The sequence below is a fragment of the Nesoenas mayeri genome, assembly GCF_963082525.1.
Source record: "Nesoenas mayeri genome assembly, chromosome: 4".
Classification (NCBI taxonomy): Eukaryota; Metazoa; Chordata; class Aves; order Columbiformes; family Columbidae; genus Nesoenas; species Nesoenas mayeri.
Window position 1 is genome coordinate 31,154,646 of NC_137540.1, and position 18,225 is coordinate 31,172,870.

The 18,225-nt window shown below is 40.1% G+C and overlaps 1 protein-coding gene across 2 annotated transcripts in view; it reads right to left on the bottom strand.

Annotated features, from left to right (window-relative positions):
• Positions 1 to 18,225, bottom strand: part of GATB (glutamyl-tRNA amidotransferase subunit B) — a gene marked incomplete at its 5' end in the record, with an annotated part of 43,379 nt that overhangs the window by 12,455 nt on the left and 12,699 nt on the right. For both annotated transcript variants that reach the window (XM_080344369.1, XM_080344370.1), the window contains 7 exons: positions 3,605 to 3,794; positions 5,834 to 5,878; positions 6,251 to 6,335; positions 7,407 to 7,520; positions 11,311 to 11,433; positions 12,406 to 12,604; positions 15,738 to 15,851. In XM_080344369.1, the coding sequence (XP_080200495.1) occupies positions 3,605 to 3,794; positions 5,834 to 5,878; positions 6,251 to 6,335; positions 7,407 to 7,520; positions 11,311 to 11,433; positions 12,406 to 12,604; positions 15,738 to 15,851 (870 nt within the window). The remainder of the gene's footprint in view (positions 1 to 3,604; positions 3,795 to 5,833; positions 5,879 to 6,250; positions 6,336 to 7,406; positions 7,521 to 11,310; positions 11,434 to 12,405; positions 12,605 to 15,737; positions 15,852 to 18,225) is intronic.

An 18,225-nucleotide genomic window follows, 5' to 3' on the forward strand; every position in this document is an offset into this window, starting at 1 on the left:
TTAGAGACATTGGGTCTGTAATGCAAGCTTACACTTTTAAAGACCAATAATGTTTCCCAAAGAAATGAAGAAGAAAATGAAATCAATGTCAACAAATAAAAGTCGTTTTCTGCTTATTCTCATTTTCACCATCACAGTTCCCACAATAACCAACTGTGAGGTAACAACTGCTGCAAAAATGTGCAAGATTGTCAGGCAAAAAACCAGAAAAACTAGCCCATTAAAGCAGACAACAGAGCAGCCAGAAAAAGTTCAAACTTTTTCCTACAGTTTCTTATAAAATGATTTAAGTTCTAAAAATAAGTGTAAAGTCACCTGCACAACATGTATGAGGATCACATGTAATAAATAAAATGGTCAAAACCAACTTCTACAGCATCCCATCCAAGTATTCACCAATGTAATTATTCCACCAAAGCAATAAGGCCAAGTCCAAGTGGAATTGCCACTTTTATCTGAGTAAAGAGAGGAACGGTAAATGTACAGGAAGACCTGGAATTCAGATGAGAAAGGAAGTGATCAGGCCACATTTTTCTAATGCTGTACTGTGACTACTGATCTATTTTTTTTGGTTGGATCTTCCTGGACTTCAGCATGGTTTTTGAAAACAAAATGTCACATTCATGTCTATGCCAACACATCTTATATTTTTGATTCGAAAGGAAGATAGATAAAAATATTATAATAATGTAACTGGCAAAGTTGTCGGAGATCCTTCCTGACTGAAGTATTTGCCAGCCCACCAGTTTGCACAGCAAAGTAGAAATTGCATGCAGAAACGGAGTGCACACATGCCATGGAGTCTACATGGTTCAAGAACTGTCTCTTTATAAATAAGAAGGGCTCTGCACGACAAAAATCACAAACTTCATTTATTTTTGCAATTTATACAAAACTGTCAAAATTGTTGCAGTTTACACTTAAGAAATTTCAGATAAAGATATTAAGAAGTACTGCTTTGCTTTCATTCTGCACATGTTGTAATTAGGCAAAGCAGGACTCTCATATTCTCAACTCAAGGATGTACAGGTAGCTATTGCATATGAGAATAAAGCTCATGAAGTAAGCTCAGAAACTGACTTGCACGCTGAAGTATGGGATTGTTTTATTATAACTTTGGCACATAATGTCCTCTCTAACAAGCTGGCGCAGAACAGAGATTTTGCATTTTAGAGTCATCCCTCTACCAATGCCATTTATTTAATGAGCACTCCTGGGCGCTCTAACCTGAAAGAATGCTCATTAGATTTGTGCATCTGGCCCTGTCAGCAACCTTCTGCAACTTCTGATGTAAGCTTAACACAGCAATGGACGTACCGTTTTCAGATGAATTAAGGTTAACTAGTCTCCCAGTGAACAAGCATGCAACTTTTACAGAGAGTATACATGCTGACATTCTAATGCACAATAAAAGAAGACCTGCCATGAAGAACACGTTCACTTCATGCATTCAAATGGATGCATTATCTTATTACAAGCTGAATCCCAAATTTCAGCTTGGAGCTCATTAATTATCTTATACCTTGCAAAAAGAAAGAGAAGTTAAAAGGAAAAAACAAAAGCAATAGTGGATTTCCGAGAACAGGTGGAACTAAAGGGCAGCTGACGAGGCAAAAATATAGGGCTAGCTGATCGAGACGACAGAAAGCACACAGCTGAAGCCCCCAATACCAGCAAAACTGAAACACACAAGAAGTGGGCTGATGTCAAGTGAAAAGTGTGGGTGCACTAGGTCTGGCTGGGATGGAATCTATTTCCTTAAGAGCAGCCGCATGGTGCTGTGTTTTGGACATGTGACTAAAGCCGTGCTGACAACAAGGCCAGTGTGTTGGCTGTTGCTGAGCAGTCCTTTCTCATTTTCCCACCCTGCCCAACACCGTGAGTAGGCTGAGGATGGGCACGAAGCTGGGCAGGGACACAATCTGGACAGTCAACCCAGACTGACCAAGGGTATATCCCATGCCACGTAATGCCCTGGAAAACTGAAGGAAAGGGATTTGGGGAGAGGTAGTCATTGCCACTGGTCAGAGACTGGCTGTGCATCAGTCTACTTGTGGAGGTGGTGAGTGATTGCATTCACATCACCTTGGAGTTTTTTCCCTTTCTCTTTATGTTACTTATTTAAGTGTCTTTATCTCAAACCAGGAGTCTTCCTGTTTTTGCTTTTCCTGTTCTCTTCCCTGTGCCACTGGCAGGGGAAATGAGCAAGAAGCTGTGGTGCTTAGCAGCTGGCTGGGGTCAATCCACTACAGAGGGGAAGAAGAAGAGAAGTCAGAAAAAAGGGTTTGGGACCTATCTACCCATCTGAGGTCTGTTTATTTTAACATATGAGAAATATGTTGATGTGAAATATGATGAAAGCCAGGCACAGACAGGAATGCTAGCTGCAAAATCACATTTTGCAGCTTATACAATAAAATAGAAAGGTAACAACTACTGACACCTCTCGATGCTATCACTGCAGCCTCATGACTTTGATGACACTTATGACTCACCTGCTCACCAAACAGTAACTGCAACTCACTAAAATGGCACACCACCACAAAAGCAGTTTTCCTAACAGCCTTCTTCAGAAGGAAGAACCATTATTTTTCTGTAGAATCAGCTTCTGTACAAGTGGAATAAATCACAGGCACACAAAGGAGGGATATTAGGTAGTCAAGTTATGTGCACTGCTCTCCCTCCATTTATACTCAAAGGAAAGGAACTCTTCCAGAGGACAATTCAAAGTACTTACAATTCTGCTCTAAATCTTACTCTAAAGAAGTCCTTTTCCTTCTGTCTCCACTAATCACAGAGGGAACCAAAGCAAGACACTGTCCTAGCTTAGCTGGCTATGGGAAATGTCTGATCTTGGGTGGGCATGCTAACCCCCACACAGAGTTACCATTAGCAAACAGAGATGACTGGTTGTATTTAAGAAGCTCAAAGTCCTTTAGAATAAATTTGGAAGTTATGAGATTTTGCTGTCACTTCCTTATTTATATCCATATTTACCACACCTTTTTCTTTCTCATCCCCCCTTCTGAACCTATCCCTGGTAAACTGCATTGTGAGGTCAAAGTTGATGTTGTACAGCCGTTTAGTGTATTTATCTAAGAATGTCTGGATTTTTTTAAAGTAACATGGAAGTTAGGTCAATGAGCACATGAAGCTGAAAGATTTATACTTTGGGTTTTGCTTCTGTAGTCAGGAAAATGCATCTATTAATTTGTTAATACTGACAATGTGCCCAGCCTTGCACCAGACTCAAAAACAAGACAAGCAGGCACTTACAGGCAAGGGCTTGTCAGCAAGAAGTGGTATATTTGTTGCAGTCAGTCACGGGTGCATCCATGTGTAGACAGACAAGATCAATATTAAATAATAGTTATTTGACTGCACCTTGCATGAGAAACACTTCTAGGCTCACTATGTGTGGTTTCTTTTCCCCACCATTCTATGTATATGGTTCCAAAGTACGAAGTATGCATTGGACATATTTCCAAATAAAAACCATCTATGGGAGCTGACAGCTGGTTAATATGACATTTGTAAATCTCTTCAAAAACCATGCAACTTTGAAGTTTCTATGCTTATTTTAGCACTTGATCAATAGACCTACCAATAAGGTGAAACTGTGTTCAGGAAGAATCCCATACTGTTCAACAAGCTTTGCTCTCTTCACACTGGGGAGGTCAGGAAGTCTCTCATGAATCCAATCAATATTTACCACTTGCTGATGGTTCATATTAGCTGGCAACGATTTCGCATCATACAGAATCAATGGAGGAAGGTTTGGCTCCGGCATGAACCTAGTGAAGATGAAGAAAAACTCTTATATTCAGTCAGAAGCTAAATGACAAGGAATAAAAATCAAGTTTATACTTACGTGAAAGTCGTATTACTATATCAACTAAACAAAATACTAAAAATTTATGACCTGGTATATCACTGCTAAGTAGTAAGAGAGCAGCCCCTGAACTGCTGCAAAGCCTCAATTTTCCTCCTTTGAGTATTTGCCACTGACTGTCAAAGAGTTGATGACAGAAAAGGAGCAACTAAAACATGTCTGCACCCAAAATAATAAAAATAATAATAACAACAGCAACAATAAACACAATAAGAACAGATATGGAAACAACCCACTCCTTTTGGCATCAAGCATGAATCGTGGATCTGGACGAAAATGGGAGTGGACTGGCAGGGGAAAAAACCCAGATTGACAGCCAACTGCCAGGAGTGATCTGGGCAGGCTGTAACCTTTTCCAGACTGACTTTGAAAATCTTGATGAAATATCATGCTGTGCTAAAAGCAAAGTTACTGTGCTCAGCAGGGTGCCATCACAGAACAAAAGGCTCCCTTAAAGAGAAGTCCAATTCAAACCACTAAAACAACTACGATCGAAGCAGAAACCTCACTCTTACATGATCAAATGAGGGGTTCAAAAATATCAGAATAAAGGACATTGGGCACCCTCTACATTAACTATAATAAGTTCTATTTCAAATCTGCCTAAACATAGATTTTAAGTTTAATGAATAATGCACAGCTGTAAGTTACCAAAAAATTTGAAAAACAGTTTAATACTGATAGGAATTTTAGTACTAGTAATAATCTTTCTGGTCTTTATTTGAAATATCTTAGACTCACCAGGTTTGCCTAGGTTTTAATGAATTTTCTTTTGCACTTGTTTCAATTAGTCTTGTAGAAGAAGCCCCTGCCAGCCCTTACCATAATAATTCATAAAATCATCATTCATAAAATGATCACTGCCTTTTCTCCTGTATTTCTACAAATAATAATTTAAAACGCAGATTTAAAGTTTGTGGGTTGTTTTCAAAATCCTTTTGCTGCTCTAGTAAGATCAGTAGTAGAATATACGTAGATTTAACAGGAACACAGATATGGCCCTGAAAGTTCTCCTGCAGAACTATAATTCTGCAGCTGGGAAGTGAACTCTGGCAATAACAGGAGGACTGTCTGTGGGATGCAAAGCTGGGGAGGATCAGTGCTAAGATGGCCCTAAGCAGGGGAGGAGGCAGGCACGCACATAGCAGGAGGAAGGGTGCCCAGAGCAACCAGCAGTCACTGAGCTGCATCACTCTTCTCCATTCCATCTAGATACGGCTGCGACTGTCCCCTGTGCTGCGGCATTAAGCAGCAGCACTGCTGCTTTGCAGCACTGCCCCAGCACTTGTTCCCAGCAGCATAGCTTCCTAATGGGGCTCATGCCTTGTCTCCTCGTCCTCTGGCTAAATCCTTCTTGGATGGTTGTTTATGGTTTGATGGCTGTCATCTTACATGGGTGGAAGGCAAGAAGTACTTGGCAAGGTAACATCTTCATTGGGTCTACAAAGACCTTAGGGTAAAAGCCTGCCTACAAATGCTGACACCTTTCAACAGTAGTTAGGATTCTCAAAGAGTGGTTGTGATCTATGATCACAGAATTTAAGCACGGAGAGGTAGGGCCTGCTATCTGAAAACCATTTCCCTCATTATTTACTTAAAGTAGGAGCAATGCTTAATTCAGAATATTTTTACATTTTATATCAGGCATTCTTAAGGATACACTTGTACTGGCCACAAAGTAAACCTTCAACCTTCAGCTCACCCACTTTGAGCTAAGATACTCGCACTTAGTTTTTGGGAAAGGTCTGTAGGTTTTAGCAGAGATCTGAACTGCTCAAACTAGCACTGATTTCAATAGGCCTCTTCCCCTTCCAGTGGAAGGTAAACATCTAATGCATACTCACTACACTGACTAACTTTACAAGATCATTACACTGACTACACTGAAATGAAATAAAATACCAGTTCTTGAAATGTTAACTGTATTAAAAAAAAAAATACCGATAATCCTGTTTTCCTTCTTTGTCTCTCATTGGTACAGTGCACCTAAAATAAAAACAAAACAAGTAAGATGTGGTAAGAGATACACCACAGAATTAAGTTTCATGGCAAAAACACAAAACAAAAACTTTGCCACATGAAGATCAGGAGAGCTTCTTAAAGCCACTACAAAGCATGTGTGTATGTAAGAGGGCAGTCATTTTCACACAGACACTGTTTGATGTAGCACACAATCTGTTGTGAAAAAGCCTCAAATTTAAGAATAAATTACTACCTGTGAGGAGACTATGCTTGTGAACATCAGCTTTAGAACACAGAAGTTAAGCAATACTATGTTACTTCTCCTGATCACATTATTAGGTGTCCATGCCACTCTAAAGCTGCTATTCCAGACATTCCTTCTAAGTCAAAACTCACCCAAGTTTGGAATCAAATGCTCTTGTTTCATTCAGAATTGTTCCTCCATTTTCAAGTTCTTCAATTTGCCTCTGTATTTCATAGTCTGACAGAAGCAAAAGAAAGAAGAATAAGCTTGTTAAACCGTACTATTAGCTTTTGTACACTCCACTATTTCATTTTTCACTGCTATGCAATAATGGAATACTGTGTTGTTTTAACCTTAATAAAATCAACAGCAGTAGTTACAGGCAGAATTATCAGTCACTGTCTCACTCTCCAGCATTGTTTCTTTCTTTGCATGTTTTTCTCACCTTCTTTCATTCCGTTTAAATAGAAAACATTTTCTCCCAGGCACTGCAGCCCAGCCATACATTCCTAGTGACCTTCCAATCACCCAGTTGAGTTTTCTTTTGGAGACATAATCATCATCCTTTCTTGCTCATACCCAAGCTGCATCTGAACTTCACACACACTACTTACCGTACTCAGTGGAAAACAGTCATTTACATTGGAGGACACAAAGCCACTGCTGACATATTTCAGTACTAAACATGCTAGGCATTTAATCATCTGGTTTATTCTTCTTGCAGGCAGAGGGTTACCTCTGCAAGAAAACCACAGACTAACGTGGCTGCTAACTCCAGAGTACCCCATACTAAGATTTATTCTGTCAGGGAGTAGGAGGAGTGGGGCTGTTCCACAAGGAGGGATAAGCCAGGAACCAAGGGTGACCAGAGTACAGGCAGTGCCCTCACTGGTGCATTCCCACTAGTCTGAGCAGCATGGGCAGAGCCACGTGCGACTAACAGGGTGCACTGACAGTCTCAGTCAATTGAGCTGAGTCCAGGGTCCATCCAGGGAGTTCAATCAGAAGCAACGGGACGTAAATCCAGAGACAGGACTGGGAACAAGACTACAGAACAGGTCCAAGGTCCATAAGGAGACAGGACTGAAAATTGGGAGACCTGTGATGTAGCTCAAGCAAAGTCCAAAGGCCCCAGACTGAACTTAATGTGACTCCTGGAACCCACAGGCAAGGTGCATGGAAGGGACACCCAGGTGAAGCTAGTCAGGGCATTTAAGGCCAATTACTGCACTAGGTAACCTGGTATATTTCTTGTCAGACCACATAAAATATCTACAATGCTCTTATAATGAAGCAACCACCATTTACCTACTGCTTTTGCCAGGAATCGTATGCTGTTGATATTCTTCACTTCAGTCCTCACTCCATATGGCTCTCCAGGGTGATGCACAGAAACATTGGCATCCACTCTCAGCTGACCCTCTGTAAAAGGAAGTTTTATTATGAGAGTAGTCTGCCCTGTAAACTACAGTAAAAACCTTGGCATGCGTTAATGCATGTGCAGAGCATTAATAGCAGACTTCCGTATGTCCAGAAAGGAGTAAAAAACACCTCATTGTAGCGTTCTGTTTGTGATTCTACCTCAAGCCACCACCTTGAATCATTCAAAATTTTCTGAGAACACTACTCTTTTTTAAAAAATTATTGCTCATAACTCCTCTCAGAGAAAGCCGCATGGTGCAGTGCAGGACAGATCCTCTAAGCCATGTAGTGAAAAAAGCTTCTGATTCACAGCTCTTAAATAAAGGGCAGAATTAGACAAGCAAAGTGGTGGATTGTGAGCTTTCATTCCTCTAGAAAGAGCATAAAAATACCTTTTTGAATTACAATTTGATGGATATATACTACCCTAGCATGGAACACAAGAACTTATAGTTATGTTGAGCAGATTTACTAAGGTGTTCTTGGAAATTTACAGCTCAAGGACAAAATGTGAGTGGTAGTCAATTTTTTTTGTAATTTTCTTCCCCTCCTCCAGGAAACTGCCATCTGCCCCCCCACACCCAGACTCTGCCAATTTCCCTGTCTGCTAAAAAATGAAACAGAATATAAAGTTATATAGAAAAACATCTTGCACTTTTAGTTCAAAATGAACTAATGTCCTTGGAGAACTTTAATGACTCAACTACAAGTAACTCGCAACTGTATTTTCTAAGTTTTGCCCCTCTAAAGGCATCCTTTCTGAGAAAAAAAGCCTTGCCGCAGTTGATCAACTGGCTAAAATAAACAAACAGGAGAGGCTGTATTAAAAAGAAACATAATTTTTCTCATATTGCACAGAGAACATCTGCAGCCTTCCTGTTAGTGGCTTTGTTGTTTTCCTTATTTTTTTTTATTTCAAATGCATATAAAAAGAAACAAACATTCATTAAATACAGTCACATTATTAAAGAGAGCAAAAGATAGCTCAGATTTAAACTGTGACGATGGCTGCAGCTTCAGAATCCATTCCCGTCAATAGATGTAAATTGCCTAGAGAGGCCTTGGTACACTTTGTAAAAGCAGGCTGGATGAGAGCACACTCATTTCCTGTCTTCGGTGAGTCTTGCCAGACATGCAAATGAAGAACAAAGGTGCTGGAATGGCCCAACATCACTTTCAAGAGCAGTGTTTTGCATATGCTCCCTCTAGGGTGAAATGAGTACTTGTTCCAAAGAGGAATAGTCTTGTCCTGCCCTTGCTTCATTTTGAGACATGACCTGCTTCTACTTGGATGTAGGTGTCAATGTGACAAGACAATGAAGTTAATCAGGCATAAGTGAAAGCAGAGCCAGGCCTCAAATGTTCTTAAAAAAACCTTCAAGCCCACTTTAAGCCCAGCTTCTTTTCCTTTCAATTTGCAAAGAAATGATCTCTTCATCTGTTTTTTGTTAATGAAATAACACCTGATAAAAACTAGGCACTTGCCTTCACTGCACACACAAGTAGAATGAAGATAAAATATGAGATGTAAAGCCCTGATTTGAAAGACAGTAATTATGAGGAGCGAAAACCACAACAGAAAGCCTCCAAAACTATCACCTTGAAAAAAAAAATACAAATACTTTTATAGTCAACTACACTGGAGGAAAAGCATTCCCAATACTGGAATTCTCTAAGGTCAGAAATCTCACTGAGATAAAAGAGATCATAGTGCAATTCCAGTGGCAATCTTAGTGCCAAATTCAATAGTGATAAATGATGGCATATATGTATGTCCACAAAGGCCTCTGAAGCAGCACACAAACTGGCTGCTTAATAGTAAGAACTGTGCCCCATTTGACATGTAACACTAATGTGAGAAAAGATTCAAAGATATACTTAATGTCTAGCAATTATTATTTCCCTTTGCATTAAATTAGATTTGCATCACTAGCCAGCATTCATTGAATCCCGTATACTAGGTGATACATGTGTAATAAATAATGGTCAAGGTTGTTGAACAAATCAAGTAGGGTTCAATCGTATTATGCATATCGTTGTAAGAAGTAATTGCGTTTGTGCAAGTTTCATTATATTTTGTAAAAAATAGTAGTTAAGCCAATGGCCGGATGCTGGGCCCCAACCAAGCCAATGGCCGGATGCCGGACCCCAACCAAGCCAATGGCCGGATGGTGCAACAGATAACAGAGTGGCCGGATGGTGCAACAGATAACAGAGCTCCCAGATGGTGTAACAGATAACAGAACTCCAGAGGCAGAAACACTAAGCGACACCCAGCAACATCTTTCACTGTCGACTAGCCAACCAGGAGCTAACTCGTCAGGGTGTCCCAGCGCGTGAACAAGTGTATAACATATATAAGCACATACGAAAAGTTGAGTTTTGTGCCGTGGCGGAACTGAGTTTCCCCCGGTCACCCAGCGCTGTTTTGCCTAATTACCGCTTGCTTTAAATTCGCTTGCTCAATAAAATTAATTAATTGGCTCAAAGACTTGTCTTCATTTATAACACATAGACCACTCTGACTCAGTTCTCTAGGAGATGCATCCACTCTGTATACACTATGGACTGAATTTCTTGCCAGAACAGTGAGGTCAACTGTAACAGGGAAAAATATAGCTTACACTGTGAACACTAATAGGCAGCTGATAATTGGGTGGATATGTGGAGGGGATGAATGCCTGAAACTATACTTTTAAACTCCCAAGCAGAAGCCTGCTATTTGATAGCTGTAACTATGGGCTGGTTGTAAATTTTGATAACATTAGGAGTGAGCAAAAATAGCATGACCTGAATCTTCCAATTAATAGAGAGACATGAGACAGAATCACCAGTTAGGAGGCTGATCACATGCTGTGCTTCGGCACATCACCTATTGAGAAAATTGGGGCCTTAGGGTTCCAGAAAGAAGCGCTGGTACCAAAAGCAGGGGTTTCCTAAAGAATAAGTGGTCTCAGAAAGATAGTAGTGATCTTGGATAGAGAGATCCTGGAGGTGGGAAAGTAACCCAAAGATCAGAGAGATGCATGCAAATGCCAGGGGATGCCTAGGGACCTTGGCCTCTAGCACCTGAGACTAGTATTTGCAAGGCTGCTGCACAGCACGAATCAACAGAATTTTCTGGCCCACCTTGCCAGACCAGCAGTGATCTCCCTAGTGGGAAGAGCTGAGACGTAGTGAACATAATGCTGGAGGAGAGCGAGAGACAGAGTGAGCATGTGAAATGATCAAGCAGGACAAAAGCTGCAGCCTCATTGTCAAATTAGCCCAGTACCCATGTCTGCTATGTGCTGTCATTTACCACATCTCACCTATGACATCAGCACAAGTTTACTGCCTACACCCATTTTATGACTAGCTGAGACCTTACACACAACATACAAGATGATTCATGCTCCCATTACTTTGTCCCATAACTTCATATTCTAAAATTAATCCTTACTACAGATCTTCTGTGCTGCACTGTTGTGGCAGGCAAGATGAGGACAGACAGGGAGAAACACCACAAGAACCCTGGGGACACTCCTTCCTGCTTAGGTTCATCCTGCAAAATTATTGCGTGAGGCAACATAAAATCTAGCACTGCAAAGCTCTGCAGATGAAGACAGGCCCGCAAGGACACCTGAAGCATGGCAGACGTTAGCACAGGCTCTGTAGATCGCAAAAACAACAGCTAGAAAAGGCTATGCATTACAAGCAACCACAGAGCAAAATAACCAGAAGCTGCAAAACTCCTGCAAATGCAGAGAATTACTGGTGACAAGGGAACGTGCCCTTCCCCCTTCTGTACCTGCCATGACTGCCTGGCTGCTCCCAAGTGTCTGAAGAATGAGCTGAAGCTCTCTCACTGCTGCAGCTGCTTCTTCCCCACAGCACATATCAGGCTCCATGACAACCTCCATGAGGCCAACTCCTATCAGGGAAAGATACAGGAGACTTTCAACAATAGCTTTTGATCCTGGCATATTAGAGTGCAACTGGCTAAACACATGAAAGCACTTGGGCTTTTTTTGAAATAAATAAACCTCCATGTATTATTTAGTAACTGTCACTATGGGCCTAGCTGCAGATTGCTATAAAAACTTTTCCTCCTATTTTTTTAAAGGAACAGACAAATCACAGGCAATCCTACACTCTTTGAGAACACGCAGATCAGGACACATCCGTCTTCAGCCTTTCTCTAGAATTCCCATTTAAAGCCAATCTGATTCCAGATTCAAGTTTGCTAATCTTATATTCATTTGGAAAAGACAGAACTGTAAACAGATGTAGCCTAGTTTTTAGCTTCAGGATCCAGTTTTCAATGAACATGAGCAGCCACAGCCCTTAACTTCAGTGGACAACGGAGCACTGTGTCCCAGTTAGGCTGGGCCATCTGGGCTGCTGCCCATGTTATGTGCTGTTTTAGTTCACTCCATTTACAATTTCAAAGTTTAAAGAGAAAATCTACATGTTTTCAAAGTTAATAATTATAATAGATGTCTGACTCACAACTGACAAATTCCAACAGCTGCTCCTTCTATACGCAAACCTGAATCACTAGGTCTATGATACTTTAACACCACATAGAGTGGCAAAAGCATAAATAGCAGAGTGGCTGTATGTGGCTGATACACACAGTTTTGAGCAAAATGGAGTAAACAGATTTTTTTTACTTGTTATTGCCAACCACCATCAGCCAACAACAATGGGAAAGGTCCACTGGCCATTAAAAAACTCAAGTATTCCCCTGCTTCAACTGTAATGGCCATTTTGATGTATTTTTATTTTCAAGGAGAGAGGCATCAGGCTGGTTTTGTTTTTTGCCTGTTCCCTGTCATCTATGTACCTTTAAAGACTCATCTTACACAGAAAGGAGAAAAACAGGAAAACAATCCAAGCCTACCAGCCCTGTTCAAGTCAATGAGAGTCTGGCTCCTTGTGTCATCATGGAGACTCTTTCCACTGTCTTGCTCCAACTGAATTTGTTTAATCCTCACAGTTTTGGTCACCATCTGGCTCATTTTGTTGTCTATGCAGAGACTGTACGACAGACTTCCATTTACCGCAATAGGAACTCTTTGCTGAGTGATTTGATAGCCAGCCTGTCAACAAAATCAGCTTTATACTCGAATAAAACATTCACTTTTCAGAAAGCAGCAGCATGGACAAGTACAAATATTACAGACTAAGAACAAAACTGAAAATGCAACATCTTCCATAGTGACCTATATAAGAGGATAGAACACATGCACATGTAAATTCAGAAGTTATTTTGCTTAGCTGGAAAGAAAGCAAGCTAGAAGATGGGCCTAGAATTCAACATCACTGTGAAAAGCTGGAGGTCTGGAAAAAATACGAGCATTCCTCAACACAGGCAAGTATAAGACACTAGAGTAATGCAGAAATAATCAATGATCAACTGCACAACCACTTGCCAAGGATGACATAAATTTCACTGATACTGCCTTGGGTCAGGAAATGGACCAGAAGAGGTTCTTCCACTCCTGTGGTTTCATGATCATGTTAAATCTTGTCTGAAGTTAGTTACTGTACCTCCATCCCAAAGCTAAGACTATCACTAATCCTCCCATCAGGCTGAATATCCCTCTCTGCCTGTGCAGAACTTTACTCATTAGAGGGGAAGAGACAGAGAGGGAAGTGGGGGGAAATCAAGAAAATGAGAAAGCTCTATTTCATTTATGTAGCAATTTCAAAGATAAACACAGCAATCCCATGGAAGGCACACAGCTGATAAATGTCACCTCGTGCCTGGGACTCCATTCAAAGGGGAAACACCTAGCCAGAAAAAGGGCTGCCAGTCACAAGGTACTGGAATAACTGCAATGATGTAGAAACACAAAAGTGAATCAATTACTCCATTGATGTAAGGTCCCCATCTCTTCCTCCTTCATAGCCTGCTCATGCCCTCAGTGGTGAGAACTGAAAAAAAAAAAAAAGCCTACCAGATTTTAATGAATTGGGAGCACATTTGTATATTTTGCAGGAAGAATGAGTTTACTCTAAAATGTAGAGATGGTGACAGTACACTGGAATGGAGAACAATGGTCTGGCCCTGAGAACAGCTCAATTTATATATGCAATGAAGTGCATGACCTTCTAGCCATGATCACTATCAGAAAAATAAAATAGGTGACTCTACGCAGCCTAAGCTAATCACACAGCTCTTCCCATCTCCTAAAACTTCTCATTAAAATGATTTTTTAAAAGTCTGAAATAGTGAGTGACAATAAATAACAGGAATCCCATTTCCCATTCAAAGCCCCATTTTCAAGAGTAACAATAATCCCTTTGTGAAACAACCCTAAGAACTGGATTTATCTGTTCTATGGAGCTCATTAGCCTAAACTCTGCATCCTATTACAGGGTTCCTGACTAGACTGTTTCACTATGAAATGCAGGTCAAGCAGTTTACTGTCAGTGCTTAAACTGTAGAAGTCAGCCAGTAGAAAGCCAGAATTACATGTTTCAAGCTAATAAAATGTGTCAGCACCTCCTTGACCAAATTTCCATGCTTATCTGACCAGAGGATACTCTAACTCATGTCTGCAGACAACAGCAGCCCACTTGGTGCTGCAGACACCTTCTTCCACCTCATTCTTCTCCTCTAAACACATGGATGCAGTTTCTTCCCTATAACTACATTCTTCCATATAGCTTCTATGCAGCAGACTGATAGCAGCAGACATCACAAGAATATGAGAGAATGTTTTCAGTTTAACAGCAGAAGCACCAAAGGTGGCTTGCAAACATATCTGTGATGGTTTTGGTCTTTCTTTATGATACACAAAGGAATTTTGGAAGTCATGTTTATTTCCTGTTATTTCACTTTTTTTTTTCTCCTTCAGGTCTGGAAATGGGCTTTAAGATGGTTTTGCATGTAAAAAAGGTATTGGCAAATCAAACGGGTAAGTTTGTGTCTCCCATTCCCAGTAGCTTGCTACAGAGCCCCCAACAAAAGGGCCTCTTAATGGCTCACAAACATTAGCAAAGTTATCCCCAGAAACCATATCAGTAATTACATCAACTACACAGAAGAGCCACAAGTTGCCAAACTAGACAAAAACAGAACAGAAATCTCTTCTGAGACCTAGGACTCCAGTGGACAACTATAACGTAATTCTCTTTCTAAGGTGGGAAGCAATTGTATTTGAATATGCTTTGTGTAACTTCAAAATATTTCCAATGTCTGAACAAAAGAGTGGCAGAGAAAATAGTTTGGTTAATAACGCAGCCCCTCTACACATTAATTTGGGAACTGAGAAATCTCTTATTCTGCTCCTCTGGATGACCAAAACACCTCACTTAAAGGGAGGATAAACTAAAATGCCTGATCTTTCTCAGATAAATTAGAAGCAGACATTTTAATGCAGTCATCAGATCTTCACCCTGAAATCACAAGAAGTAAAACTAGTGTCCTCACTTTGGCAGGTTAGTATCAAACTGAATGTTCAGTACAAATAAACTGACAGAAAAAAAATTAGAAAGGTTTAATTTCATTAAAACAGAAATAAGGCTCAAACACTTCTGCATCCTGTTGTAATGACAGAAGTCAGGTTCTTAAATTATTTCAATATTTCTACACTCATATCAAGTATGGCAAAATGCATTTGACTTCCAGTGACACCTTCTACCAAAGACGAAAGCCACCAACAAACCATACTGCAAATAATCAGTTTCTTGGTTGGTTTTTGTGGTTGGTGTTTTGTTTGTTTGTTTGTTTTGGGTTTTGTTTTGGTTTTTATTGGAACTACTGACTGACAAAGCTTAAAAAGGAAATTAAATATTTTTAGTTCCCTAAAGCACATACACAAAAGACGCTATTATGTTTATACCACTGGAACCTGTGTATGTTATACATTCACTTTAAATGAAGGACTATTATCAGATTGCTTTTACCCTAACACACGATTAGTACTAAACACCAGGAATGGAGATCTTAAAGGGCAAAGCAGCTCCAGCTCCCAATTCAATTACATTAAGCTATTGGAATCGTGCAGTTAAGAAAGCAGTCAGCAATCAGAGCAATCATACTCAATCAGTGAGCACCAGGGTACAGCTGTCTATTCATCAGGGATCCTCAGCATCCTGTTGGGGTGAGCAGAGCACTGACTGAAAACAGAAAAAGCATCTCTTCACTCATGCCCTGTTACCATCCATACTCCAGATTTGTCCTTTCCTACAGCCATAAAGGGAACAGCTATACTGCATACTTACAGGTAGATCTGCATAGAAATAGTGTTTTCTGTCAAACAACGACTTCTTGTTTATGCTGCAGTTGAGTGCTAGGCCCGTCATCACTGCTGCTTCTACGCACCGCCTGTTGAGAACCTAAGGAAACATGACACATGGTTTTGCTCAGATACTCAGTATGTAACAAATGTGTCTCCCACACACTGCCTTATATGGAGCATATATTCAGCTTTGCTTGCCTTCAGCCACCATTAGATCTCTTTCCTTGTGTGGGTAGTTCTTATTCATCATCAAAGTCATGGTAGCTACAAATCTGCAAAGCTTTAAGATGAAAAAACAAGCCATTCAGTCATTTTGTGTTGCCACATAAGGTGGTGTGCACTGTCCGGCTTGCAGCTTTTGCAAACATTCCAGTACTTTTGAATCTTCAAGGGTGAAAGAAACAAATCATAGCAAATGATAATTCATTCGTAACCAGCTGTCAACTCATACTGGGAACTGTAACCACAGGACTTGGATTAGGGACTGCAGTGCCATTTCAGTAAAACACTTCAGAACACCTGCAACAACAGATCCACAGTGAATTCATTAGTATCTACATCTGGATTTCAATCCTATGCTTAACCAGGACGTAATTAAGCACACTTACCCGCTTTGCTAGAACACAACTAAAGAGATATCAATTTATCCCATGGCTACAAGTACACATGCATTTCCAGTACCCAGGTAACCTCAGGGATGAAGGTTCTCTTAGAACACATGATCTGAAGACCCAGTAAGGCCTTCATGAAGAAATGAAAGAGTTAAGTGCGGTTTCTCACCGCCAACCCATCACTCTCAGAGCTACACCCTTCTATCTCCTCAGCAGGGTCAGGATCCAGAGAAGAAAGAAAATTCAACTCCAAAAAGTACAAACTGGCAATGTTTCATGGTTTTTTTTTTTCAGGTGTGCTCTCAGTAATTTAACAGTTGGTTTAACTAATATCAAATAGATAAAACAGAAAAGAAAAAAAGGCTGAATTTGTCTTAGCACAACTCTTGACATGCTCACACTTACAGTATTTTGAAACAGGAACAGAATTTATCCATCTTATTCTGCACTGTACAGCTGCCAGGAAGTCAATTTACAGCAGGAGCATTAAAGGGGCACATTATGTAAAAGAATCTACATGACTTCAGCTGCATTGACCAGAACATAAAAGGCTTAAATAATGTTTTCTTCAGTTTCTCTGGCAGTATTTACTTTTTACATTCTCCATCCTGATTTCTGAAAACAGATTAAGCAGCTGTACATTCCTCATCATCCCATGTCTTCAGCTGGAAAAGGAATCTTTGCTTTACTCGTCTAATATTTAAAAAATCAAAATAATAAGAGAAAACACATGATACTCTTCATGTAACTTTAAAATTGCTTATACAGACAAGAAATTAAATATTTAAGACATTTAATGAGGGAACGTTCAGATCTTTAGTGTAGTTATATATGGCTAACTAGAACACATCATCTGTTTGGGCATATTTTATTTATTAAAAAATTTAAAAGATCCATAAAGCAAATTTGAAATGAGAAAAAAGGAAGAACAGTTTCCCTTTGAAATACTGATCCACAGCAAAATGAACACAAGTAGTCCAGACTATAACCTAAGTAAAATTGGTAACTACGAAATATTATTTTAGTATCATAGCTGCTGTTCATTATATAGTAGATGGTCCTGTTTTCAACAATTAAATGCTTCCAGACAGTACAAATACTTTTTTTACTGTTTAAGGAAGCTTGTAACAGTGCTAGTCAAATTGTTCAATGTTTAAAATAATGTATTTTTAAATACATGGGCAAAATTTCCTTCTATAATAGCATTATGGCATGATTCTGTTCAGCTTTATAAATCAGGGAGGACCATGCCAGTCAGCCCTTTAACAACTGGTCATCAGAAACCATTAAGGCTCTATAAGGACCGCGTAAATTCTAAACACCACTGCGTCAAAGTAGTGAACTGGTGTCTTGCTACATTTCCAGATGGTGCAGGGGTTGTGACTGGTAGTCACAACTGGAGAATAAGACAAAACCCAGCTCCCGAGTTGCAGTCAGAGCCCCATGGCACACCCTTCAAATACAGGTGGAGTTTAGCTAATGATTACACTACAACTACTGCCTTTGACAACTTGCTCTTCAATTTTTTGTTCAAACAAGGCAGAGTGTATCTTACTCTGTGCCCTAAGGGATAACACTGTTTAGAGGTGAAGGAAATAAATCCCACATAGGTACTTACACCAGTGACAAGCTTTTGCACTACTGGTGATGAAACATTTTGGTGGCTCTGGGGAAGAACTGACACAAAAATGTGAAATATTGATTATTTTCTATGTATTATTACTAAGCATTTACATGAACGTAATGTGTATGTGTTCCCAGTGTACTGGGTCATGCTAGATAAAACATTGTATACACACCATTACTCACCCACTAGTACAACCTCCTGTGCTACTTTATCGACCTCGGTGGGGGCAGAAG